At 39.4% G+C, this 27,395-nt stretch overlaps 1 protein-coding gene across 2 annotated transcripts in view; it reads right to left on the bottom strand.

The window, feature by feature from the left end:
• The window catches only part of Znf654 (zinc finger protein 654), a 66,945-nt gene extending 40,510 nt beyond the window's left edge, over nt 1-26,435 (bottom strand). The window contains exons 1-3 of one of the 2 annotated variants that reach the window (XM_051150120.1): nt 26,198-26,327; nt 7,842-7,929; nt 4,934-5,079 (exon numbers count right to left, since the gene is read on the bottom strand). In XM_051150120.1, coding sequence (XP_051006077.1) covers nt 4,934-5,079; nt 7,842-7,889 — 194 coding nt within the window. In that variant the 5' untranslated portion in view covers nt 7,890-7,929; nt 26,198-26,327. Of the gene's footprint in view, nt 1-4,933; nt 5,080-7,841; nt 7,930-26,197 lie in introns of both variants that reach the window. The other variant, XM_051150119.1, reaches the window with a different exon arrangement.
• Nucleotides 26,436-27,395: the final 960 nt, after the last annotated feature.

The raw sequence follows: 27,395 nt of genomic DNA on the forward strand, positions 1-27,395 counted from the left end.
ACGGAAGAAGTTAAGTTTCTGTTTTGAAGGCACCATGAACTTCAGATACACGGCCCGTAGGCCCCCTGAGCTCAAACTGATTTGAGCAGCTCTTCCCAGAGGACTAGCTTTCATAGTACCAGGCATGTCATGTAAGCTTTCAAAGGAGGAAAGCAGCCAACAGTCCTAAAGCAAGTATGATGCCAATGAACCACATCAATGACCCCATGGCACTATAACCCTAAGGACACAGTAATAACACACATATCTTGGTGATAATTAACAGCTCTCTAATCAGACTTACAAACAACTCAACAAGAGGGAACCATGAACATCTACCCACCTACTCAGGGTAGATAAAAGTCCTGGATCTTGAAGAAGAACCCACAACCACCACTCTACTAAGCCAGCATAATTCCTAACTACATTTTAAATATGTTTTTATATACATATAAATGTAGTCCTCAACTCAAGGAAACATCTTTCCAGAGGCTCCTAAAACATTCCAGATAATCCAAATGCAATGTTGTTGAAGCCATTCCCAATTATATTTACAATATACTCCCACACATAGGGCTCAGAAACATTGAAGAAGAGGAGTTGAAATAATTGTAGCAGTAAAAGGATCAAAGTTTGCTGTAAGGATATGTCTCCTAAAAATGTCAGACCCATAAATTCTCACCAACACAACTACCTAAACATGACCCTCACAAAGACAACGACAATAAACATGCCTAAGTGAACAGAAGAAAAACCACAAGGCCTCAACACAAAGAACTTCAGACTACTAAGAAATGCTGAGAATGGGAAGAAAACAGCCTTATGCAGGGAAGAGCACACCAATTGGTTATCCGATACTAAATGGTTAGCCCTGAACACATACACACAAGTAACATTATACAAATGGAGTATGTTGTATTTAGTAATACATACACACATACACACACACACACACACACACACACACACACACACACACACACACACATATCAGTAATTAATGAAAAGAAAGGCCATGAACTTGAAGATGAAGAAGGGATATATGGGAAGATCTGGAGGGAAGGGAAGAGGGAAGTGATTTAACTATATTATAATCTCAAAAATAAGATATCAGAACTTGGGTGACAGAGGTCAGCCTGGTATATATATAGTGAGTTCTAGGACAGCCAAGGGTATATAGAAAGACTCTGTCTCAAAAAAGCTAAACTAATGACGACGAAGAGGATGATGATGTACTTCCAAAAGCTTTCAAAACTTTCATATTACAGCACTGTAGTTGACAATGATACTATAGCAAAGAAGTGGGGGTGAGATAATAGCACTTTACAAAAAAATAATAATACTTATACTTAAAAATAAAGTGATTTAACTTCCCCTTGGTGGGGAGGCCTGGTGGCACTCAGAGAAAGGATAAGCAGGCTACCAAGATGAGAACTGAAAGGCTGTGACCATATGGTGGGGGAGGAGGTCCCCTTCTGTCACAGACCTAGGGGAGAGGAATAAGGTGAAATTGGGAGGGAGGGAGGGAGGAATGGGAGGATACAAGTGAAGGGATAATAACTGAGATGTAATCTGAATAAATTAATAAAAAATAATAAAGTAATTTACTACTTTTATTTTCCTCAAAATCAGTAGAGAATCCTGAAAATGTTTTTAAAGTCCTCAAAATATAGAAATGTTCTTTATAGTGGACTCAATTTTTGCCAACCTAGCCAGACTCATCTGCAACTACCTGACACATTTCTTTTTTATTTTTGGGGGGGGGGGGGTTTCAAGACAGGGTTTCTCTGTGTAGCCTTGGCCATCCTGGACTCACTTTGTAGACCAGGCTGGCCTCGAACTCACAGCGATCCTCCTGCCTCTGCCTCCCGAGTGCTGGGATTAAAGGCGTGCGCCACCACACCCAGCTCCTGACACGTTTCTTAAGAGAAGTATTTATCTCTTTGGGATTTCTATGGTTCAGTGGAGATGCCTATGTAGTACCTTTCCTGTAACATGGGAGGCATGGGACTTTCATTAGAATAAGCCAAAAATTTTACCACCTTTTCCTCACCAGTGATTAACCCCAAGTAGTGGACACATAACCAAACTGAGCTTGAGATCTTGCAAATATACTTTTTTGGTGGGGAGAGAGACTGGTTAGTTAATGAGCTGAGGTTAATCTAGTATTGTCAGAGGCTCTAGAGGAATTAATTAACGCAAAAGATTAAGCCTAGAAAGGAAAAAGAAAATCTTCTCTCGGTATGATTATGTAGAAGATCCTGAAATTCGTTCCTGTTCCAGTGTTTGTTTTCTTATGGTTGAGTTCACTAACACACACACACACACACACACACAAATGCTTTTCTCTCGTGTTATTTTCACTTAGCTAGTTTGAGTAAGTATTTTTGTACTTATGAACAGCATTATAGTTTTCATTCCATTAAGTATCACAAAACATTTTTAAATAATCAACTTTTTTGTTTGTTTGTTTGGTTGGTTGGTTTGGTTTTTCAACACAGAGTTTCTCTATGTAGCCTTGGCTGTCCTGGACACACTTTGTAGACAAGACTGACCTCAAACTCACAGAGGATCTGCCTCCCTGAGTGCTAAGATTACAAGCATACACAATCATGGCCAGCTAATAACCAACTTTTTAAGGTAAAAACATGATATCTTATATTTTTTTTCCCAAGTTTAAGCATATATGACCAATTTTTAAAGAACACAATGTTCTTTTTTTTCTTTTTATCTCATTTGATAATTATTTCTTTTATATATTGAAATGATATATAATTACATCATTTGCCCTCTTCGCTTTCCTCCCCCCAAACACTTCCACATAGCCCTCCTTGCTCTTTCTAAATCATGGCCTCTTCATTAACTGTTGATATATGTGTGTGTGTGTGTGTGTGTGTGTGTGTGTGTGTGTGTGTGTGTAGATGTATGCACATGTATACATACATGTATCTATATAGTAGTGTCTGTATATGTTTCTAAATACATTAAGTACAACCTTCTCAGTCTGTATGTTACATGTATGTCTGCATTTTATTATCTTCAGGACAGGTTCTGCAATGTAGCCCAGGCTGGCTTCAAACTTGTGATTTTTCTGTCAGCCTTCTAAATAATTAGATTGTAGGTACATGTCACTATCTATAGCTATATAGGCACCCAACTTTCTTTTATATTGTTTTACATCCTAATTTTTAAAATTTTTTAAGTTCTAGCTTTCTAGCCTTTACATTTTAACTATACTTCTTTTAAATTTTATTAAATTTTATTTTTTTATGCTCATTGGTGTAAGGGTGTCAGATTTCCAGGAACCAGAGTTACAGACAGTTGTGGGCTGCCATGTGGGTCCTGAGAATTGAACCTGGGTCCTTTGGAAGAGCAGCCAGTGCTCTTAATCACTGAGCTATCTCTCCAACTCCTTGACTATACTTCTTAATTTCAACCTTACCTTTGGTATCTCATAATATTATTTCAGTGTTCTCAACTTCCTCTTAAAAATGCAGTACATTTTAGATCTTAATATTTTGGTGTCAGAAACTTCCACTTGCTTTTTTGTTTCTCACATTAATACTATTCTTCCATAACTTTTTAAAAAATTGTTTCCATTGTATTTTTTCCCAATGAAGGAAATCTTGAAATGTCTGATGATTCTTTAACAACCATTAGTACTTTAAATAGCTAGCCATCCAGGAGGAATCTTTCAGTAAGAGAATGCAAAGGTCACTCTACCAACATCATTTAATTTCTTTAGAAAACAACAACTGGGTGTGGTACTCCACACCTATAATCCCAGCACTCAGGGAAGCAGAAGCAGTCAGATCTCTGTGAGTTCGAGGCCAACCTGGTCTACAAAGTGAGGCCAGGACAGCCAAAGCTACATTGAAACCCTGTCTCAAAAAAAACAAAAGAAAACAAAACAAAACAAACAAAAAACCACCATGACCCTTAAGCCTGGTGAATGGCCTGACTAAAAAAATATCTACAAGTAACTCTTTCACACATTTGCTCTCAAATGGTCAGGTCCTATGGACAATTCACACCTTGTATGTTCACATTCCATGCCTACTGGTAGGGATGCAAGGAATACAGACCTCCTTCTACTTGATTTCATCACTACACAGTTTTTAAAACCCACCTTACAACTAAGTATATAGATACCTAAAGCAGTAAGAAGTTCAGATACTTAACAATACAGACATACTCTGGTACTTCCTTTTCATTTGGCAGTGGATAGATAACTTCACAGCCCAGTGTAGTGCCACAAGTGTAAGCTGAGGCCAAACAGAGACAATAGGTGGGTTTGAACTTGTTCCTGAGCTCTATATCCTTTCTGAACTCCAAGAAGGTGTAGCTGTCTCCTCCCCCACCCAGACCCCACCCCCACTCCCCACCCAGACACAGAGTTTCTCTGTGTGTCTCTGGCTATTCTGGACTTGTTTTGTAGACCAGGCTGGTCTCTTACTCCCAGTGATGCTCCTGCCTCTGCCTCCCTAAGTGTGTGCAACCACACCCGGCTGTGGCTGTTTTTTTTATCACTACTGATCCTTACCTATTTTATTTTCTCTGTATTTCTTTTATTTCTTTATTATTATCATTTTAGTGGGCTCCTAGGAGGGCAAAAAGAAAAAAACACAAGTGCCCAGTTTATAATTTTAATTCAATGTTATTTGAAAGGTTTTTAAGCCCCTCTCTCCTAATTATCATAACCTCAATTACCATATTCTGAGACTTAACATTCAAACTTGGAGAAATAAGACACAATGTAACGACCAGAGGAATGTGTGTACCACAAATCCATTTCACCCCAATAAAAGTAAAATTGTTCTTAACTGTTGAAAATTAAAATGAAATTACTTGAGTGAAGAAATGGCCATTTCTTTTTGAGGGACATTAGGAAAGGTTTCTTCCTCAGCCCATATATCAAAGAAAACAATGTGTTGATAAGAAACAAAGTACTTACACAGCAAGACTACTCAACACGTACTGGACATGCTCACACTCATCTGGGAAGGATGCGCTGGCTGATGTGAAACAGCAAAGGGCAGTCTGAAGAACCTGAAGCTGGGGCAAAGGGACCTGCCATCGTCCAGCATAGTCTTCAACCACCTTAAGAGAAGTGATTTTGAAAGTACATTATTATGGGAAAATGTTGCCAACTTTAAATTTAAAATGCAAACAAAACTTAAAGAATATACAAAAACATTACTTCTGCATGAAAGCACATGACTGAGAGGTAAGGAGAAGTATTCTATATTGTTTTTCTTACAGTATAAATCTGAATATAAAATCAACTGAAGACTTGGCCTAAGAGTCAACTACTTGGAACAATCAACTATCTTTGAAAATGTGGAAAAGGAATACAATAAATGAATATGTTCAACTGCAAATCATTACCAATTTTTGTTAACAAATTTTCACAGTCCATATACAACTTTTGTTTACACATCAAAAGTATAAAAATTAAAATAGTTAAACAGAGAATACTAGAAACTGACATGCATATTACAACTATTACTAGCACTAAGCATTCTAATAAGTGCTTCTTAAGATACAGTAGCATAATACTCTGATTATGAATATCTATGTACTATATTATGGGGGGGGGGAGAAGGGGAGTTATGATTCCTGGGGCTTGCTAGCCACCAGCTGAGTTCCAGACTCAGTTTCAAGATAATAAGGCGAAAGATGGGGCTGGATATGACTGCCTCATCTGGCCTCCATGTATGCACAAAGGTATGTGCACCCTATGCAACACACCCTACCCCTACAAACACACAAACACATGCGTGCGCGCGTGCACACATACACACAACACAACCCACTCATTTATAGAAAAGGAGTCAATCGTCATTTTGAACTTTCCTGACTAGAATAATTTTGTAAGAAAATCTTTTTCCAAGTTAGATATGTATGTATCACATACACACACACACACACACACACAGAGAGAGGGGGGGGGGGAGATTTGGTTTTTCGAGACATGGTTTTTCTGTGTAACCTAGGCTGTCCTGGACTTGCTTTGTATACCAGGCTAGCCTCAAACTCACAGTGATATGCCTGCCTCTGTCTCCCAAGTGCTGGGATTATAGGCACGCACCTCCAAACCCAGCTAAGAAAGTGAAATTCTTTAAAACACCAAAATGATTTAAAAGCAGACTCTAGAAAGTTAAAAGACATTTGGAATCTGCAAACAACTTAAAACTCAGTATTTTTGGATGCCTAATAAAGCATATTCCTTGCTCAACCCATTGTTCCTTAAGTTGATATTTATATAACATGAAGGACTTTTAAGAGCTCTCAGTATGTTTAAGACCAAACTTTCCCCAGATGCAAACTGGCATGAGTACTTTTGCATCTTCAAATTCTATGGCACTGAAGGTTGTCTATTCTATACGTACCTACCACCCAGAAGCTTATGCAAATTCAAATGCAGCTATTGCTAGATAATTCACCACATCAAAGGACAAGTTTTTGTTGGGGTCCATAGCTCAATGGTAGACAGCAGAGTAGGATGTATGAAGTTCCAAATGCAATTTCTCATAGCAGCAAAATAAATAAACAAAATTAAATAGAGATGATTTACTTTTCAGACTCATTTATTAGAACAGTCTTCATTATGAAACAAAAAACAGAATCTACCTACAAGTTTTAGTTTGGTGATCTAAAACTATATAAACAGAATGTCACAGCCTGTCAAATGTACATGGCAGGCGTCATCAACTTCCCTATAATCTCTTGTCTGAATTTGATACCTAACATCTTTCATTTTAACTATTTTCACAATGGTCTCCAAAATTTTCTACTTCTCTCAAGATCATACCCTGTTCACAGCCCAAACTACCATTCATGTTCCTCCTAAACTTTTGATATTTCAGTCAGCAAAAATACTTTCTCTTTTTCACACAGAGATTGCTCTTAAGCAGTCCTCCTAATTTCATAGGTTTCACTCTTCCTACTCTCCGTACTAGCCCAAACCATCAAGCATGCACAGCTAGTATATTAGCACTTACTTCCAGTTCATGTCACCTGAAAATATGAAAGGTTTTTTTTCATGTTGTCATCAAAGTTGAATACAAAAGTAACACAGATGTGAGAGAGCCCTGCCCTGAGGACATGGGAGCAGGAGAGCCAGCCCTGCCCTGATGACCCAGAGCAGGAAAGCAGCCCTGCCCTGAGGACACAAGAACAGGAGAACTGGCCTTGCCATGATACAGCTGGCCCTGCCATGACCAGACACGGGAGCAGGAGAGCAGGCCCTGATCCAGGACTCTGAGTCGACCTCACCCCAACATCTACCCCATGTATGACCTGCTGGAACACATGAAGGGGCCATTCCTGCAGATTCAAAGATTAAGAATCTCCTTGACACACGGCAACAACGGGATATCTGACAGCAGTCCCAGTGAGAATCCTGTAATGATATTGTAGGTCTCAAACCAGACCCATGACTCATAGCAATGAACATTTGAAAGTAAACATATATGGACAAAAGGCTATACTGTGTGATACACTACAGTTTCTGTGACAAGATTTGTTTGTTTGTTTGTTTTATTTTACTGGGGGGAGGAGAGGGATTTTGGTGCATGATGTGTAAATCATAGACATCAATAAAAGTTAAAAAAAAAAAAACACACAGACAGATTATAGGAACAAGTTCAGATCCTAGCCACATATTAAAGATCACTAGTCAACATCTTTCGGCAAGGTTATTAAATCAGCTACTAATATTAAGTCTCTCCTATCTGACTATCTGAGAAAATTTATTTAGAAAAGGAAAAATATATTGAAATTTATATATACTGAGTCTGCCAAAGATCCCATAGCTATTGTCAACAGTCCATTTTTTAAGTAGAAATAATTTAAGTTACCTGGTGGCAAAAAGACACAGACACTCTTCTCTTTCTCCTGTCAACCATTTCTTCAGTAAACAATTCAGCAAATATACTCAATGGTTCCCTATTTGAAAAATAGAGTACTTGAGGATATCTGTCTAGGTTTACAACAATTCTTCAGTTCTGGTTTTTATAAGTTTCATTGTTAGCAAAGTGTCCCCCAAAGTCCACCAGTATGCACTTTGAGAAATTTAAAATTATTACAGTCCCCTACCAATTTTGGTTTGTTAAGCTTTGGTTCTTTAGCCACAAACAGTTCTTAGGTTGGAGTGGGGAGGGATCATTTGTTAAATAAGAGACTCTGTAATGAAGTAATTGTATTTTTTCTACCCAAAGCACTGACATCCCCTATATTTATAGTCACTGAATTAACAAAAGATAATAAATTTGCACAAGAAAGAAGGAAATTAAGTAAAATCATATTACAGGAATGTATTCCATTCAAAAGGAAAGATATCAAAACTAACTTCACACAAAAATCAATAGACTACAAAAAAGTTTGAAACAAACTCCAGAGTATCAGTATCAAATACAAATATACTTCAAAGCATTAACTCCATACTAACAAGCAACCTTGGTTTGCAGCAACTGCCATTAAAACACTGTAAATAACTCTTTGAACTAAGATCTTTGTAATATTTAAAATTAGTTGAGATTTCATATTTTAAATATTCAGTTAAATTGCATTCTGCTAGTTTACATTTGAATAGTATGCAGCATTTTCCACATAGCATTTGTATTTTTAAACAGTAATATCATCCAGATGCAATCAATGTTTTAAAAACATTCTTTCAATAAGAAAGGTAATGTTTCTCTATTTATACTTTGTATAAAATAAGAGCCAACATTCTTCTTTTTCTCTTCTATAACCCCAACACTTTTCTATAAACTAGAGGAAACAGCTAGAAAGTCTATACTGGTTAATGAAAAAGAAGGGTAGACACCAAAACATCAGCCAGAATATGCTCACTCTTTGTCCTCTCTCTAAACTCTGGACAGTATGACTTTCTTTTTCTCTACATTCTTGTTTATAAATTATGAACTTAGTCCTTCTTAAAACATACCATCGTGGCCAGGCGTGGTGGCACATACCTGTAATCCCAGCACTTGGGAGGGTACTTGTACATGTACATGTCCACAAATATACGCAATTAAAAGTAAACCTTTTGATTGCTTGTTTTTTAAAGAAGCGTTCACTGGTTTCCAAAGACACTGTGTGTGAGTGAGTGTGTGTGTGTGTGTGTGTGTGTGTGTGTGTGTGTGTGTGTGTGTGTACACATATATTCAAAAACATCTAAAGGAACTTCATTTCTTGGTGATTATCTAAGTGGTGCCAACATGGAGTAGAAGAATGATTTTATGACTTAATTTAGTAAGTTTAAATGTCAGGGGAGCTGCAACAGCCCAGGTAACAAGGTGCTCAAAGTGTCTTAGCACAAGGATGGAAACAGGAAACAAGAACAGAACCCTGGACTATGAAGACTGTAGGGCAACAGCTGTACCTGGGGTTCCTCACACAGTATGTGCATGCTGTGCTACTACACAGACTCCGGCCTACTCTAGCAAAAAGTACCAGGACCACACAGAAGAAATATGATTAAAAGTCTGGAGTATGCTCTACTTCTAATGTAGGAAACACCAGTTAATATCTGGCACCCACAGTTGCAAACCACTGAGCTCATAAAATTTTTATAAGGAAAAATTCAAACTACTTTCTGGGTGTAAAAATGTTTGGGAATAAGAACTCTCTGCCAAACAAACAAACAAAACAGTGGTACAAACCACTTGGTGGAGCTCTCTAGTAAAATTTAAATGCAAGTTATAGAGGATAGAGAGAAAGCTCAGTCAGTAAAAGGCCTTTGTACAAGCAGGAAGACTCAAGTTCAGATGCCTAGCCCTCACATAAAAGCTGGGCATGGCATCATGCATTTGTTCTCTGGTAGGGGACACTACATTTTCAGAGCTCTCTACCCAGCCAGCCCACGATCTAGGCCCAGTAATATCCTGTTCTAAGAACAGATCTCTGTGAGTTCCAAAGCCAATCTGGCCTGCAGAGAGAGAGAGAGTTCTAAGACAGCCAAGGTTACATAGAGAGACTCTGTCTGGTTTTTTGTTTGTTTGTTTGTTTGTTTTGGTTTTTTTTTTAATTAAGGTGGAGAGAGATTGAGAAAGGCACATGAAGTTGGCCTATGTCCCCCACAGGCATATGCACATTCATGCAGTAAGTAAATAAACATTATGGATTCAAACACCAGATAATAATGACTGATAAAGCCAGAAACAAACTCATTTTATCAAGTTTTGATATGTTATGATTTGAATATGAAGTATTTCCAAAATTCTTATGTGTTGAAATCCTGAGTCTTGGCCTAATAAATGGATTAATCCACCAGTAGTTTCATACTCTGATGGCATAATTGGAGGTGTTCAAATTCTTCAGAAGTGGGGCCTAGGCCTGGAGGCATGTTGTTAGTGACTGTATCTTGTCATTGCCTCCTTCAATGTATTCTGCTTCCTGGCTACCATCAATAGAGCAGCTCTGTTCCACCTATCTTACCTCATCTCAGGCCTAAAGCAATACAGACAGCCAACCATGGTCTGAAATCTCTGGTAACAGGAGACAATTCAATTGAACAAATTGATACATTATTAATCAGAAGGTTAAATTTGATACATTTTAAACATCTATACCAAGGCTATTCAATGTCCAAATTAAAACCCAAAAGAAAATTCTAAACTTAAAAAGTAATTATAGTGGACAGTGTTTAGCTTGGTGGTAGAACAAAAAAGCTCAGTAAATGCAGGGCCTGGGTTTGATCCTTAGTACTACAAAGGGGCAAAAATAGCAACCAAAAGGAAAATGCAACAAATTTTACTAGGCATAAGTTAAGGCCCATATATCCTCTACTAAGTAAGGTCTTACACTGAAGCACTACTGAAAGAAAGGAAACAAGTTCTGTATTTCAATAAACTCATCAACTACTTTAAAGGTCATTTTTCTTATATCAGGAAGAATGTCCTCAAATTAATAACTATGTATAGTGTAGTTATATGATACATTATAGCTAAATGATACACAATTTCTGTTTGTCATTTTTAAAGGGAATATACTAATAGTTGAAACAGAAACATTAACTCTTTGAGCCAGCAAATCAACCTGTTCATTAGGTTTAACTGTTTCTTCTGTTTATTAACAACATATCTCCATATATTCAGATTAGATCCTGATATAATTTCAAGGAATTCTTTTAGGCATTTTTCACAAAATGTTAAATACTCTACTTCCTTAACATTTCTAGTAACTGTCCTCTCACCCGACTCCATTTCCACTAACATTAGTCTGTCAGGCATTCAATCATTCATTTTCCAGCTACTCAGCAACAGCATCCTTTTTTGTGTGGGCTTTCATACATTGCCTTCCCTTAAATATCTTAACACGCTTAAGATTCACAAAAATACGGATCTGCTTCAGTCTCTCTACATATGGTTACATAAAATTCAAATTCCTAAGCCAAGATCTAGATGAAGCACCTTTTCAGTCTCATGCTGCAGGTCTTTGAGTCCATTGAGGCTGCACCGCTCCCTCAAAGTCAGCTTTGGATTGTACTATCTGTTTCCCTGGTAACTCTAAAAAGGTAAACATATCAGCTTTGTCACTCTTGAACCTCAAAAGACAAAACAAATCACTACTGCCATGGATGGAGACTATGGCATTCTGATCTGTTCTAACGATTGGAACATTATATAGCATTGTCTCCTTGAAGAGGTAATCCAGCTAAGCCTGCCAATCACCTAGCCAGAAGTCCATGACCTGGGAAATTTGATTTACTTGAAAACATACTAAGAAGAGGGGAGAAACCCCAGACATGGTGGTACACAACTTTAATCTCAGCACTCGGGAGGCAGAGGCAGGTGGATCTCTGAGTTCAAGGCCAGCCTTGTCTAAAAGCAAGTCCAGAACAGCCGGGGCTGTTACACAAAGAAACCCTTTCTTGAAACACCCCCCCTCAAAAAAAAAAAAAAAAAAAAAAGAGGGGAGAATAAGCAAACTGGTCCCTCTTCTTCTTCTTCTTCTTCTTCTTCTTCTTCTTCTTCTTCTTCTTCTTCTTCTTCTTCTTCTTCTTCTTCTTCTTCTTCTTTTTGTTTCTTTCTGATCGTGGCCAATCCCTAGATGGTTGGCCCTAACTATCTAGGCTTTTGCCACTGTCTCTGAAGTTTCTCCTTTCCTGCCAGGCATCTGTTGGCCAAGCTGTACTGCTGAACATGCCAGCTTTCAAACTCTAACTCAAGCAGAATAGCTTCCCCTCTTCCTCTTGTGCATCTCCCTCCTTCCAGATAGTTACAACTTGTCTGTGTTGGCTTTGTTTGGTTTTGTTTGTTTGTTTGTTTGTTTTTCCCTCTTAAATGCTAATTAAATTGTTCTGGAGCTTTTCAGTCCTTAACTGAATTCTTTGATTAGTAAGACCCAGTTCACACTAGTACCGACATACGAATATAGGCATCTTATCCTGAAAAGCATAGATGACTAGACTCTTGCTCCAGTTTCAAGTTAGGTCCTGGGATGTAAAATAATGACTGTGATCTACTCTTTTTATAAACACAGGACACAAGAAATCAAAGTAATGCTTTAAAAAAAAAAAAAAAAAAGAACAGCTTTTAATATTCCCATAATTCTTGTCTACTTCATTTTTACACCTTGTCCCTATCTTATTACAAGTTATACATATGGCTTCAATTAATTTGAACATCATTTGAAAAAATCATCCATTATTAATTTGCCCACCTATAAGCACAACTAACATCTTGCTATACTTCTGTATTTATAAAGCTAGGTACTTAATAGGGCATAGTGGCACACTCCTTAGTCCCAGCGCTCAAAAGGCAAAAGCAGGCAGATTTCTATGAGTTTGAGGCCAGCCTGCTCTACATACTGAGTTCTAGGACAGCCACAGCTACATAATAAAAAACCATGTCTCAAAACAAAACAAAGAATACATGCTTAACCTCTCTGAACCTCAGCTGATCATTAATAAAATGAAGATAAAATAGTGCTTAACCTGGGCGGTAGTGGCTCACATCTTTGATCCTGGCACTAGAGAAGCAGAGGCAGGCCTGGTCTACAGAGCTGAGTTCCAGGACAACCAGTACTACACAAAGAAACTCTGTCTTAAAAACAAAAAAAAATAAAACAAAAAAAAAAAAAAAAAAAAAAAAAAACAAATAAAAGTGCTTAGTATTGTTGCAAATCATAAATAAGAATCTAGGACAGAGAGTGACACCTTCTTTTTCTTAGAAGACCAGCAAGTAGCTTAAAGGCTGTACACATTCTCCATCCTATGTCATTAAGACAACGACTGAAAAGAGATAATGCATGAGCAAACTGCACCAGTGCGGACTTGCAAACAGGCAGTGTGGCTGTTCCACATGATTTGCAACAGAGGCTCACAACTGTGGGTGTTTAGATTACTGCTGGGGTATATTTGTTTGTAAGGCAAGCTATGAAGTCCTTAAAAGAATCTCCTTTGGGGGCTGGAGAGAGGGCTCAGCGGTTAAGATCTCTGACTGCTTTTCCAGTGGACCTGGGTTAATTCCTAGCACCCACATGGCAGCTTACCTCTGTTTGTTAACTCTAAGATCTGACACCCTCACACTGATATACACGCAGGCAAAACACCAATATACATAACTAATACAGAAAGAGAGGGGGGAGGGGAGAGATCTGATTTTAGAACCTCAGATTAGCACATAAGGAAAATCTGACTATTCTTTACAGCACTTCCTTTGCTCCTAAATTTCAGATGTAAGCACATAGGAATGAGCTGATTTGTAGTCAAACTGTTTAATCTCACTACAAATTAACTGTTTCATTTGATTCTTAGTTATATTTTTCTAGGTTGCAACATATTTATTAAAACCTTAGTTTTCTGGATAAAAATATTTTAGGTCATGAGAGTTGAAAGTGAAATTATTTTGCAAATATCTTAATTAATTGTGGCCCAAAGATTGTTGTGAGTTTTACTCCTTCTGGAGACAATGGGAAACCATTTCACCACCATTATTATATGCATGAATATATACAAATTTTAGAAGTTTATAAATAATGTCTATAATCTAGATAGTCATGGGCAATAGTTTTTAAAGGGTGCTAAGTTGAAAGAAAATAAAGTAAGAACAATGCATATCTATTTTATTTAGAGTTGGTAGGGACTTCTAAAGTATTCTAAATAACATGTAGAGATGAAAATGTTAATCATTTTATTAACATTTAAAATATTTCCCATGTTTTTCTCTTTTAAAAAGACAAGATAATAAACTTAACTTCTACTGGTTTTAAATTATCACATGTTTACATTTGGAGACTAACTGCTATCATAGGCCACTCCTGTTGAGATTAATGGATCTTCACATAGGTTCATAGGGACACAGAATAAAAGTTAATTATCATTGTATGAGAAACTTCAGTAAGCTAAATTTAAGTTTTTGGGTTTTCTTTTTTCCTTCCCTTCCTCCTTTTCTCTTCTACACTGTGGTAGTTAGAATGAGAGTGTCCCCATAGGTCAGATATGTGACCACTTGCGTCTCTGGGTAGTGATGCTGTCTAGGGTGGTTTAGCCAGTATGGTCTTGCTGAAGGAAGAATGCCACTGGAGAAGGAAGGGCTGTGAGAGGTAAAGTCTTGTGCCACTTTCAGGCAGCTTGCTTTCTGCCCCTGTTTGCATCTCTCAGCTTCCTGCCCCTGCCCCAATGCCTGCTGCTTGTTGCATGTCTCCATATCATGTTATACCTCTGTAACTGTAAGCCAAAATAAACTCTTTTTCCACAAGTTGCTTTGGGTCATAGTGTTTTATCACAGCAATAGGTAAATAATACACACAATCAGGAACATTTGTAGCATTGTTGTTTTGTGTTTTTTTTTTAATTGGTGTCCATGACATTACTTCTATTCAATCAATAATGAATTTTAAATGCTATAATATGTATCAAATGTATATCCCAGATATACTACACTTCATATGTCTATCATAGTAGCTAAAATGTATAGGCTGGTTCTTATCAACAATAGCCTGGCTATAGTCAGATCATCATATACTAGCAATATAACTTGACCAGGTCATTTGCTCTCTCAATCTTAGTTCCTCCCTTATCTATAAAATGGAAATAATAGTACATAGCATGAAGGGTAGCAAATTAAATGCATTGCAATAAGCAAAGTAATTATCAAAATCCCTGATACATGCATAACACTGAAAAGAGTAATAAGCAGTATATATATATATTTTACAATTTAATAAAATATTCTGGATATTTAAAACTGCTATAGTTTGAATGTCTAACATTCATGTTATAAAAACTTAATTTACATTCTGATAGTGTTTGGAATTGGAGCCTTTTTAAGATGACATCACAAGGATGGGGCAATCATAATAGCATTAGTAGTTTTTACGAAGGCAGAGACAGAGACAGAGGCAGAGAGAGCCTTGTATAGATGCCCCCTGCTCTTAACAAATGGTACTCGCCTCTAAGTTCTGATTCAGTAAGAAGGCCCTAGCCAGATGCTGCAACTTCTAGCCTTGTCATTACTACCTACTTGAATTATAAGAAATCTTTTGACTTTATAAATTACTTAAGTCTGTGGTATTCTATTTTAGCAACAGAAAATATACTAAGACAATGTTAAACTTTTGTTACTGTAAGTATATTTTTAAAAATCATTGCCCCATGCCAATAAACTCAGTAACATTAAATAGAGGGTATTTAGAACATTATATTTTGGAGTAGTAAAAATATCCTAGTGATATCAACTTTAGTAGTAGAAATATATTAATATACATAGTATACATGTTTGGGGATAGTGTTGATGAGCAATTTCTTCATAATTGAAAGATTCCTTAGTGCTCTCAGGAAGTAAACAAACCTAAATTCAGCAAAGCTGAAGCTTGTAAAATTCACAAGTTGATAGGGACAGTTAACAACTTCTGCAAGAGAAGACTCCTAAAGGCTGCACTGTCTACAAGCTGCAAGTGGATCTCCAAGAATGCAGCTTTCCTGACTCATCACCATTGGGGGGTTAAGAGCTCAGGAATGAGTCATTCATGCTCCTGCAAGTCATGCCCTTATCCATACTCTGCTAAGTAACCTCAACAAACTCACTGGATCAGCAAGCTAGACTTTGGTAGAATTGTTACTTTGGTTCCTATCTGAAGTAAACACACACTTTTTCATGTCTTCCAGGAAAAGCTGACACAATAATGTATATAGACTACCACAGAAGCCAGAAACCAAGCCTGCCCCCCTTTTCCTTAATGTTAGTTAAGTGATAAGCCATAGAGTCTGTCACCCACTCCTGAATGGGGGAGTTATGTCCTCCATGCCATAACTCGGGCTGGTGAACATTGATAAAGAAAGGTATAATCTAGCGCCTACTCTATACCCAGTATCAGTAATCTCAAATGCTCCTCTGTATGTCAAGTCAACTCATCACTCACTGAGCAGCTGCCAATGGAGACCTCCGTTCTATCTCCTGCCACACCCACACACTCTCAACAAATCAAGTGTTCTGCTGTTGGTGACCACTCTGCCTTCCCGAAACACATCTAGTATGCCATCTGCTCCCTGGTTTTCTGCAATATTGAATTTCTCCAATTATTCTTAGGGAGCCATTTGAGTTCTATTTCAATTCTTCCAACTTCAGTTCTAGTGATTCTTCTTAAGCTAGTCTGTATTTTCTCCCTGTGTGAATTCATATCTTACATCAAAAATCATCCGCATAGCTACAAAAACCAGAGCTCCCTTGCCAAGGTGTGATTTCTAGAAGTCCAGCTATCTTTGTTTTTTTTTTTAATATTTATTTATTTACTACATATTACACATACAGTATTCAGCCTGCATGTATGCCTGCAGGCCAGAAGAGGACACCAGATCACATTATAGAAGGCTGTGAGCCCACCATGTGGTTGCTGAGAATTGAACTCAGGACCTCTGGAAGAGCAGCCAGTGCTCTTACCCTTGGAGCCATCTCTCCAACCCTTAGCTATCTTTGAACTCAACTTAAATGGGGTATAATACCTTAAATTTAAGTTTATATTAAACCAAAGAACTTCAGCAAAGAAGCTGTGTAAGAATCTAAAAACAGTCATGTCTATTTGCCCCATTTATAGAATTATACACCTTCTCTTCATGGAGCCTTTATAAACAAGTACCAACATTAACATCACCCATCTACTGCATAGATAGTTTTCTACTCTTTTATGATTCACTGCTAGTTTGCTACTACTTACTGCTTCACCATCTCCTAAATCCTGATGATTACATATTAATGTGCACCTGAATGGCATCCAGTACACTAGATTATATTGGTTACTAACTTACTACAGACTAATTTCACTGGATTTTGTTTTTCTTTTGCAGTACTGGGAATTGGTCAGCTCACTATAGCAAAGCTGCATCTCCAGCCTTTTTTTCTCTTGGTTTTTTATTTTCCTTTTTTTGATTTATTATTTACTTTATATCCTAGTAGGAATTTCTCCTCCATCCTCTCCTTCCAGATGACTTTTATTTTCAAGGAAAGTCTCAATAAGTTGCCTGGGGCTGAGTTTCAACTTCTGCAATGCACACAGGCCTTAAACTTGCAACATATCTACTTTCTTTAGTGTCTATATCACCAGACCCACCCAGCTATAGAGATTTCTTAAATTGATTAGACTGTATGTGTGTGTCTATTTCTTAAATTTGATTTAAAATGTGTGTATACATACATATTCATATGTATATACATTTATTCATACACATAAATACATATATTCTTTTTTAATACATATATTCTTATATATATTCCTTTTTTAATTATTTTTATTTTATATGCATTGGTATTTTGCCTGCTCTCTGTGTGAGAGGGTCAGATCTTGGACTTATAGACAGTTGTGAGCTGCCATATGGGTATTGGGAATTGAACCCAGGTCCTCTGGAAGAGCAATCAGTGCTCTGAACTATTGTGCCACCCCTCTAGCCCCATACATATATTCTTAATAATTATGGCATGAGCTACAAGTATCCTAGACAAAAGTTGTATCACAGAGCTACAATCCCAGCCTGAGATAGCTTTTTTTTGTTTTGTTTTATCAAGACAGGGTCTCTCTGCGTTAGCCTTGGCTGTCCTGGACTTGCTTTGTAGACCAGGCTGGCCTCGAACTCACAGCGATCCGCCTGCCTTTGCCTCCTGAGTGCTAGGATTAAAGGCGTGTGCCACCACGCCCGGCCCTGAGATAGCTTTTCAAAACAAGGTAACTTACTGGTTATTTAGAAAACAATGGTAAACATATGAAAGACTTTGTGTCAATAAATTACGCTTAGGATTTCTCTGGTATATGTAAAATAACACCTTTACTAAATTCACTTTATCAAATTATCATTTCTCTACACCCACACCAAGGTGGGTGCATTTCAATCATCTTTGGGGATAAGAGAAATTTTCATTATGCAAAATGACTGCACTTGAAAATAATTAAGAAAAAGTAAAAAAATAATCTAAGCAAGAAAATAAGACATTTTATCCTGTACTTTTCCTTAATTAAAAAAAAAGTAGTTTTTAATAGCTGGGTATGTTGAAGTATGCCTTTAATCCCAGCATTCAGGAGACAGGGGTCGGCAGTTCTCTGAGTTTGGGGCCAGCATGGTCTACAAAGCAAGTGTAAAGATAATCAAAGCTACATAGATAATCCTGTCTTGAAAAACTCAAAAAGAAGTTTTAAAATAAATTTTAATAAAGAAAACCCAAGAAAATAAGCAGGTAAAATGAATAATAAAATTCAGCCATAAGCATACCATCAAGAGATTCCACACTTGTCTGTCTATGAGGGTTCAAAATTAAACTTTTATATGCACTGAGAAAAGTATACAAGTGCCTTCAGGTTAAGAATAAAATGTATGGGAAGCAAATGGATTCAGGGTTTGGATCCAGATCTCATGTATTTATAAGAGCCAGATCTTATGTACATACTCTAAAATACAGGGAATGAGGGGACCACTATTTGACAGAGTGTGGTAGTGTGAGTCTTTAGTTCTAGCACCCAGAAGGTAAGAGGCAGGCCGAGCTCTGAGTTCAACTAAGACTACATAGTAAGACCACAGGTCTCAAACAAAAATAAGTAAACAAAAATAAAATCCTAAATGAAAAAGACTTCTATCTGGTCTTAAGCATCTTAAACAGTTTCCATGTCAATAAACATTCTTTATAAGCATGACTTGGATGAGGGGACATAGATTCCTTTACATGTCAAAATTTCTATGTCGTTTGTCACTAAAGGTGTTCTCAGTAATTTATTGTCCTTAGCAACAATTAGACTTCAACTCTCAAAGTCAACCTGAAACAGTATTAAAGAACAACATGTAGATTGATTAGTTTTGTTTTGCTTCCCCTAGTTACTAATAAATAAGTAAATAATCTTCCATGAAATTCACCTTTTGAGCCGGCATTGGTGGCACACGCCTTTAATCCCAGCACTTGGGAGGCAGATGCAGGCGGATCGCTGTGAGTTAAAGGCCAGCCTGGTCTACAATGTGAGGCCAGGACAACCAAGGCTATATAGAGAAACCCTGTCTGCGAAGAAGAAGAAGAAAAAGAAGGAGGAGGAGAAGGAGGAGGAGGAGGAGGAGAAGAAGAAGAAATTCACCTTTCATGAATACTGAAAGTGTCTCTAGGCTGGCCTCGAACTCACAGCAATCTGCCTGCCTCTGACTCCTGAGAGTTGAGATTAAAGGTGTGCGCACCACCACACCCTCATCTTTTATATTTATTCTTTTGGTTTTGTTGTTTGTTTTTATTGAGAAAGGATTTCTCTATGTAGCCCTGGCTGTTTTGGACTTATTTTGTAGACTATGCTGGTCTAAATCACAGATATGACTGCCTCTGCTTCCCAAGTGCTGGAATTAAGGATGTGCACCACCATGCTCGGCTTTATATTTATTCTTAACTGAGCTAGTTTTCAATATTTATTTAAATGTGACAGAATAAACACATATTTACTTGTTCTAACTTGCAACTAAGAGTTAAAATGTTTTTGTTTTAAAAGACTTAAACACATACACACACACACACACACACAGAGAGAGAGAGAGAGAGAGAGAGAGAGAGAGAGAGAGAGAGAGAGAGGTGTCAAAATGGAAATTTTTGACTACATTTAGGTAACTAGGAAATAGCTGGAGCAAATTGTTCCTAGCTTCAGACCTAAGAAGCTAAAATACAAAACATCAGTGGAGGAGGTTCAGGAACAAGCTAAGCTGTGCTTTAAGGACCTCAGAGTCCCAGAAAGGTGGGGTGGGGGTGGGGTGGGGGTAAGGCCAGAAAGTGAGGTACTACATACTTGTAAAAGTGAAAGTGAAAGGTGAGTCAAAAATCACACACACATACACACACACACACACATACACAAAACCACGGGATTAAAAAAATCTCCCCCTGTCTCAAAAAAACAAAAACAAAACCAAAAACCAAAAGTCATGTCCCTCCACCCAGCCCCCATATAAAAAGGTGATTGTTTCTATAACTCAGTATCCAAACTTGTTTTCTTCCTTACTTAACTACGTAGAACCATAAACATAAATTAATCTTTTTTTTTTTTTTTTTAAGTCTAACATTTTTGTGAATGGGGATGGCTAAGCAAGCTGGAAGAAGCCTGTGAACACGATTTAGGGCAAGGTAGTTTTCAATTACCCACAGAAATTCCGTGTTCTTATAACTTAGAAGTCAGATGTGGCAGGTGGAACCCCAGGAAGCGTACTGTTTATCAGGTAAACTCAGAACAGAAGAATGGCTAGGAAAGACTAGCAGCTGTGTAGTCATAACAAGACCGCAGTGCCATCCATCCTATCTGCTCAGGACCTTTTACATGAGAAAACACTCAAACCACTTAAGTCAAGTCTGAGCATGCAGCAAAAAAAGAAATTCCTCATATTTAGGCCTTATATGTGACTTTTAAAAATATGTACACTGGGGGCTGGAGAGATGGTTCAGAGTTTAAGAGCACGGGCTGTTCTTCCAAAGGACCTGAGTTCAATTCTCAGCAACCACATGGGAGATTTGGTGCCCTCTTCTGGCCTGCAGGCATACATGCAGGCAAAACACTGCATATATAATAAATAAATCTTTAAAAAAATATGTACACTGATTAAAGAAATTAAAAGATACCCCAATTAATAGTAATAATTATTAATAAAAATAATACATTATATTCCACCAGAAATCTTTCATAAAAGTAAATTTTGTAAATTTTGCACCAACAGATTAGGGCTGTTTTCTAAGACTATTTTGAATTTCTTTGAAGAAACATTACATATGTAATTTTGTAAAAAAATAATGAAGCAAACCTTTGTTTTGTTATAACCATGTCTTATGTGTCTTATGTAGATCATAGTTGCTGTTAAAGCTTACTGAAGAATTATTGGGTAACTTTTATTAAGAACACCATTACCCAAGCAAAAACATAGCTAGCTACAAAGTCAAGATTAAAAGTATAGCAGGCTCTCTCGTCCAGATACCACTAACATGTTAGACCAAGTTTACTGTTGGGCTGTCCTACACTATGGGCCACTGGAGGATAGGCAGCATTTATAGCCAGCCCCACCTACTGGCTGCCTGTCAGAACAATCTATTCTGAGGCATCTGAACGCCCCTTAAGGAAACAAAATTCCTGAAAACCCAGAAAGAAAATGTAATTGCTTTACAAATCACTGCTTCATTCATCAGGAGCATCTAGCTATAACAATATTTACAAACTGACTAAAGTGCAAAGATCGTAACATTTTAAAATATTCTCTCAAGTTCATTATGGAATGTAAGCTATCAAATTCCTAAAGATTAGATTATCTCTAATGCCCCTCTTAAACCTGCAGAGGATTTTGCATCACAGCAATATTAATAGCTTCTGTTAAGCCTACTTATATGTTAGGTGTGAATATGAGGGCTGTATGTTCACTATGTCCACTCATTTTATAGCTTGTCATCTTCCTACGGTGGCCATCAAGTCCACGTAGTACAAAATAATTTTTATAGATTATAATCTATCAGATTATTTCCAGATATGTGTCACATTATAATCATTGTGGTGCTAAAACTAAGAATGAAATATTTTAACTTGTTTAGTTTATAGTATATGACCAAAGTCAAATTATTATAGGTTTTAGGAATTGAGTGAATGCTTCCCACATTTAACAAGTCAAATGAGGCAACAATGGTGGGATTAAAGGCTGCACCACCATGCTTGACTCCTTTTTAAATTTTGTATCTGTGCTTCTTTGAGTACTTTCAGGATTTTTGCCTCCTGCCTGTCATTAACTTTCCACCACTCTATCCCACCCACACCACACAATTCAACATATGTGTTTGATCATTTCAATTTGCTTTTCAGTAGATATCAAAGTCTGAATTCAAATCCCAGCTTGTTCTTCCTTTGGAATCTAAAAAAGAAGTTAACTTGTTTAGACTTTAAGTTCTGCTATGTAACTTACTATATGAAAGTTGACTTAATAGGCTTTTAATAAAAGTTGCCCTCCCCTCCATTTCATATCAAAGCAAATCAAGTATGGGTTAAGGGCCCATTCTATTGAAGCATTTCTTGAGCAGATAACTAACATAAGGCAAAGGAAGAGGTAATTAGAGGCAATTAGTTCCTGGACTCTTTGTTTTACTTTTCCTTTAAAGGTCTGTTCATTTCTTTCTCCTGTAGTTACTGGCAAAAAATTTTGATTCATATTTCCCTCCAAAAGGAAGGAGATAAATTGTAGTTTTTCTTCTCAATATCACTAAGCTGTATAAATGATTCATATTTTAGCTTACTGCCATTTAGATGATCTATTTTACACTACTATTTTATTAATAAATATTAAATTATCTTTTAAAAAATTACTTGTGATTAAGTAATTTGCTAATAGATTAGATTTCTTTAATATTACTATCAGTAAATAATAGAATCCTAATTATTTAAGAGAATTGATGTTGGGAAATCCAACTATATGAGCCAGTTTTCCTTACTGGCTCATCAAGCAATTAACATACTCCCATTTTGTTAAGTAGTACATGAAATGTAACTTATTATATGTGATTCTTTCATTCCATTTATATTCCACATAATATGTATGGCATATATATATCCATCCAGAACTAGAATGAAGAATGAGATCAATAGCCCTAAAATAGATGATGATAAAGTTTCAGGGGGGAAAATATCAAAGTACGTCAATATAATACTCATAATTTAGCTATATAAAATAAAAGTTCAGTCGGGCGTGGTGGCGCACGCCTTTAATCCCAGCACTCGGGAGGCAGAGGCAGGAGGATCGCTGTGAGTTTGAGGCCATTCTGGTCTACAAAGTGAGTCCAGGACAGCCAAGGCTACACAGAGAAACCCTGTCTCGAAAAACCAAAAAAATAAAAAAATTTTAAAAATTAAAAAAATAAAAGTTCATTGCATTTCTCTTCTTCAGTTTTAGTCTTGGCTATTCATAACCAATGAACCAACTTAGAATTTTATAAAATAGTTAACTTTTGTTGTTCTTAAAATATTTTAAAGTCAGCTATCAGAATCTGATTTAGTTTTGTTTATTGACTCAGGGTCTCACTATGTAACCCAGGCAGTCCTTGAATTTGTGCTCCTGGTATCCCACCCCCAGGAGCATAGCTTTTCATAAGCTAAATTGGCTCGTTTGTTCTTTAAAAATTAACATCAAAAAGAAATTTAAGAGTAGGTAAAGGTTCTCCAGGGTTGGAGAGATGGCTCAGAGGTTAAGAGCACTTGACTGTTCCTCAAGAGGTCCTGAGTTCAATTCCCAGCAACCACATGATGGCTCACAGCCATCTACTATGTGATTGATGCCCTCTTCTGGCCTGCAGGTATAGCTGCAGGCAGAGCACTGTGTACATAAAAAAATTTTTTTTTTTAAAGAGTAGGTAAAGGTTCTTCAAAATGCTCTGGCACTCAAAAATTTCAGAAATGAGGAGTCATTTGAGCAAGCAAATTACCATCACCAGGTTGGGGGTAGAGCTCCATGGGAGATCCAGCCTTGGTTTCAATGTCCAGTATGTACACACACACACACACACACACACACACACACACACACACACACACACACACACACACTCACTCACACAATGGGAGGCTGGGGGTGAGGCAGAAACAGTTTTTAAAAGTGTGTGTGTGTGTGTGTGTGTGTCCTGAAACAATAATATTTGTTTCAGAAAATAAATATCAAATGCATGCTCTTTTTCCTAACCTTAAAGTTCCTAAATACATAGTCTACAAACATAATGGTTGCTAAACATTAAACATGTACTTAGGGGCTGGAGAGACAGCTCAGAGGTTAAGAGCACTGACTGTTCCTCCACAGGCCCTGAGTTCAATTCTCAGCAACCACATGGTGGTTCACAATCATCTATAGTGAGATCTAATGCCCTCTTCTGGCCTGCAGGTGTACATGCAGACAAAGCACTGTACACATAATAATAAATAAATCTAAAAAAAAGAAAGAAAGAAACATGTACTTAGAAGACTGATGCTCTAAATATCAAGACACTGAACTTCAGAGAATGTCAGTTGTCAAGATGAAAAACCATTAATAAACTGGGCCAGGTGGCACAGCCTGTAATCCAAACACAGGGGGAGGTAGAGACAGGAGGATCTCTGTGAGTTCAAAGCCAGCCTCATCTACAAATCGAGTCCAGGACAGCCAAGGCTACAAGGCTACACAGAGAAACCCTGTCTGAAAAACCAAAGGGGGGGGGGGTTAGAAGACGAAGAAGAAGAAAAAGAAGAAGAAGAAGAAGAAGGAGGAGGAGGAGGAGGAGGAGGAGGAGGAGGAGGAGGAGGAGGAAAGAAAAAAAGAAAAAAGAAAGGGAAATAAAGCCACTCACTAAGTATAAATGTTAAAGATATACACTGTCTATACCCAGACTGTTTTGACCTTCAAGCCAATTTATTGATGACGCTGGCAGAAACTTGACAAAAGAAAATTTAATCAACTAGTAACTTATCCAAAAATATCAACTTTATTCTTTTTTTCCTTAAATGCTTGGCAGGGAATAAAATGAAATGTCAACGAATTTCGTGCTCACGCACTTGTTGTTCGCTTTATCGTGCACCTGTGACCAAAGTGAAATTAACGAACAATTGATCCAAACCTTTCATGTATAGGAAACTGAGGCGCAGAGCTTAAGTAATGTACTTGTACAGTTAAACAGGTAAGAAATGGTAGGTCCAGGATTTGAACCCCTTATGCACAATAAGAAGCATTTTTAAAGGTGGTGTGAAAAAAAGTATATTTGTTTAAAGAAGCAAGCGTTGAGAATGTAAAACAAAACAAAACAAAAAAAACTTGTATTACAAACATGCGGATGAGAATACAGAGTATAAAACTTTATCCCTAAACACATAGGTTGTTTCTATATTTGCTTAGAGTTAAATACAAAACTACATTCAATCCTAAGAGCAGTCCGCAGAATAAAGGAAATAAATAATTTATTGTCACTTTTCCGATACTGAATTTAACAGACTAACCAAAAAACGTGTAATTTAAGGAATGGGGGAGGGGTGGTGAAACCAGGGCAATAGTTTCAGGAAAACGACTTTCTCCGAGTGCAGTTAATTAGGAAACAGTGTGTTTGACAGAAAGGGGGATCAAAAGAGAAAGATGACAATCACTCCAACAATGTCCCACACCCAAAACACGCCCCCCCCACACACACACACCTGGGGGGCGGGGCGGAGTAGCTAACAGTGGGTCAGCGCCAAAGCCAACTGAAGAACTGGTCCAGAGGGACCTAATGAGGGAATGACAGGAGACCCTAGCAGAGGAGGAGGGGTGGCGATGACAGGAGGGTAGGTAGGTAGCAGGGCCAAAGCATGCTTGGCGTCCCCGAAAAAAAGAATGAGGAGGACTTGGGTCTTAGAGAAAGGCAGGAGAGCTCGGCACAACTGAGGGGACCCAGGTAGGGAAACGTGTGAAAGGCAGGACCCTGGGGCTCCAAGGGGGAACCGGCGTGAGGCAGAGACGTGTCAGGACCCGGTTCTTTCCAGCTGACCGTCCGGTACCCAGCCCCCTCGCCACGACAAACTCACTTTCTCCTCACCCCCAAGTCCGCAAGTCACCCCCCAGTCCGCTCCCCGTCCCCCCTCGCCAAGCCGGAGAGGTGCAGAGAGGGAACCGGGGCTTCCCACACTCCCTCTCTGCCGGGCTGGAGGATCAAGACCCGGACGCAGCGCAGATACGTGGGCCAGCAGGCCAGGAGCCACGCAGAGGCCCAGGAGCCGGGTGACAAGTCGGAGCGGCCGACGGGCGCCTCACCTGACAGAAGCGTCGGCAGTAATCCCGGCTGCTGATCCCGACACCACCGCCACAGCCGCTACCTCCGGCGGCCCCTCTGCCGTCGCCCGCAGCTCTGAGCCCCACGGGGCCCGGGGGGGACTCCACAATGGCCACGAGCTCTTCTCCGAGGCGTTCGGCCTCTTGATCGCTCTCTTCCTCCGCCATGAGGCTCTCGCCGCCCAGCGCGTACCCAGCCCCTGCGCCGCCGCCGCCGCCGCCGCCGCCGCCGCCGCTGCCTCGGCTAACCTCCCTCCTCCTCCTCCTCCTCCTCTCCTCCTCCTCCTCCTCCCCTAGTTCCCTCCTCCTTTCCCTCCGCCCCAGCCGGACAGGGCCACTCGGCCGGGCTCTACTTCCGGCTCCGCCCACCCACGCCCCCAGTTTTCACTGGAGGAAAGAAACCGCCAATCAAAGGCATGCCCGCCCTACACTCCTATTGGTTAGCATACCCGTCTGTTTGACAGCCCAGCCATCTGTTGGTCAGCGCTGCTCGGCGGTTGCTGAGGTCCGCCTACGAGCTCTGCCATAGGGCGCGCCGGAGGACGGGGCGCGGCGGGGGACACGGCGGCCGCGGCGGGGTTCGCTCGGGCGGCGGCGGCGGCGGTGGCGGCAGCGGCGGCAGCAGCGGCGGCAGGAGCAGCAGCGGCAGGAACAGCGACGGCGGCGGCGGCCGCAGCAGCACCCCCTTCATTCCCGTTGCTGCGCCTTTCCTTCCTCCTCTTCGTTCCGGGCGGAGGACTCGTGCACTTCCCCTAACGGCGGCCCGATCCTACGGTCCCGAGGAGCTGGGAAGGCGGAAGGTGGGCTTGGCCGTTGGTGCGGGCTGCGGGCCGGGGCCTTCGGGCGTTGAGAGGGAGCTGGGGGCGGGGCCGGCGGCAGGAGGAGAGAGGGAGGGAGGGAGAGAGGGAGGGAGGAGACGGGCAGCCTGACAGCAACGGCCTCCGCCGGCGCCCTGCCGCCCCCTCCCCAGGGACAGCCACCGAATCCGCTGCCTACTTCTTGTCCCTTGGAGGGCAGCTGGGACACGGCCCCGGCCCGCGGCCGAGATCACGGCGCCCCGGCGCCACCTCGGCCGGCGCGGCGGGAGGAGGCTGTCTAGACGTCGGGCGGCCCGCGCCCGCCTTCCCCGCCCCCACCGGAGCCTCGGGCCTGTGGAGCGCGCGGGGCGGCGGGGCACCCG

Source organism: Acomys russatus, chromosome 8, assembly GCF_903995435.1.
Source record: "Acomys russatus chromosome 8, mAcoRus1.1, whole genome shotgun sequence".
In the NCBI taxonomy this organism is placed as follows: Eukaryota; Metazoa; Chordata; class Mammalia; order Rodentia; family Muridae; genus Acomys; species Acomys russatus.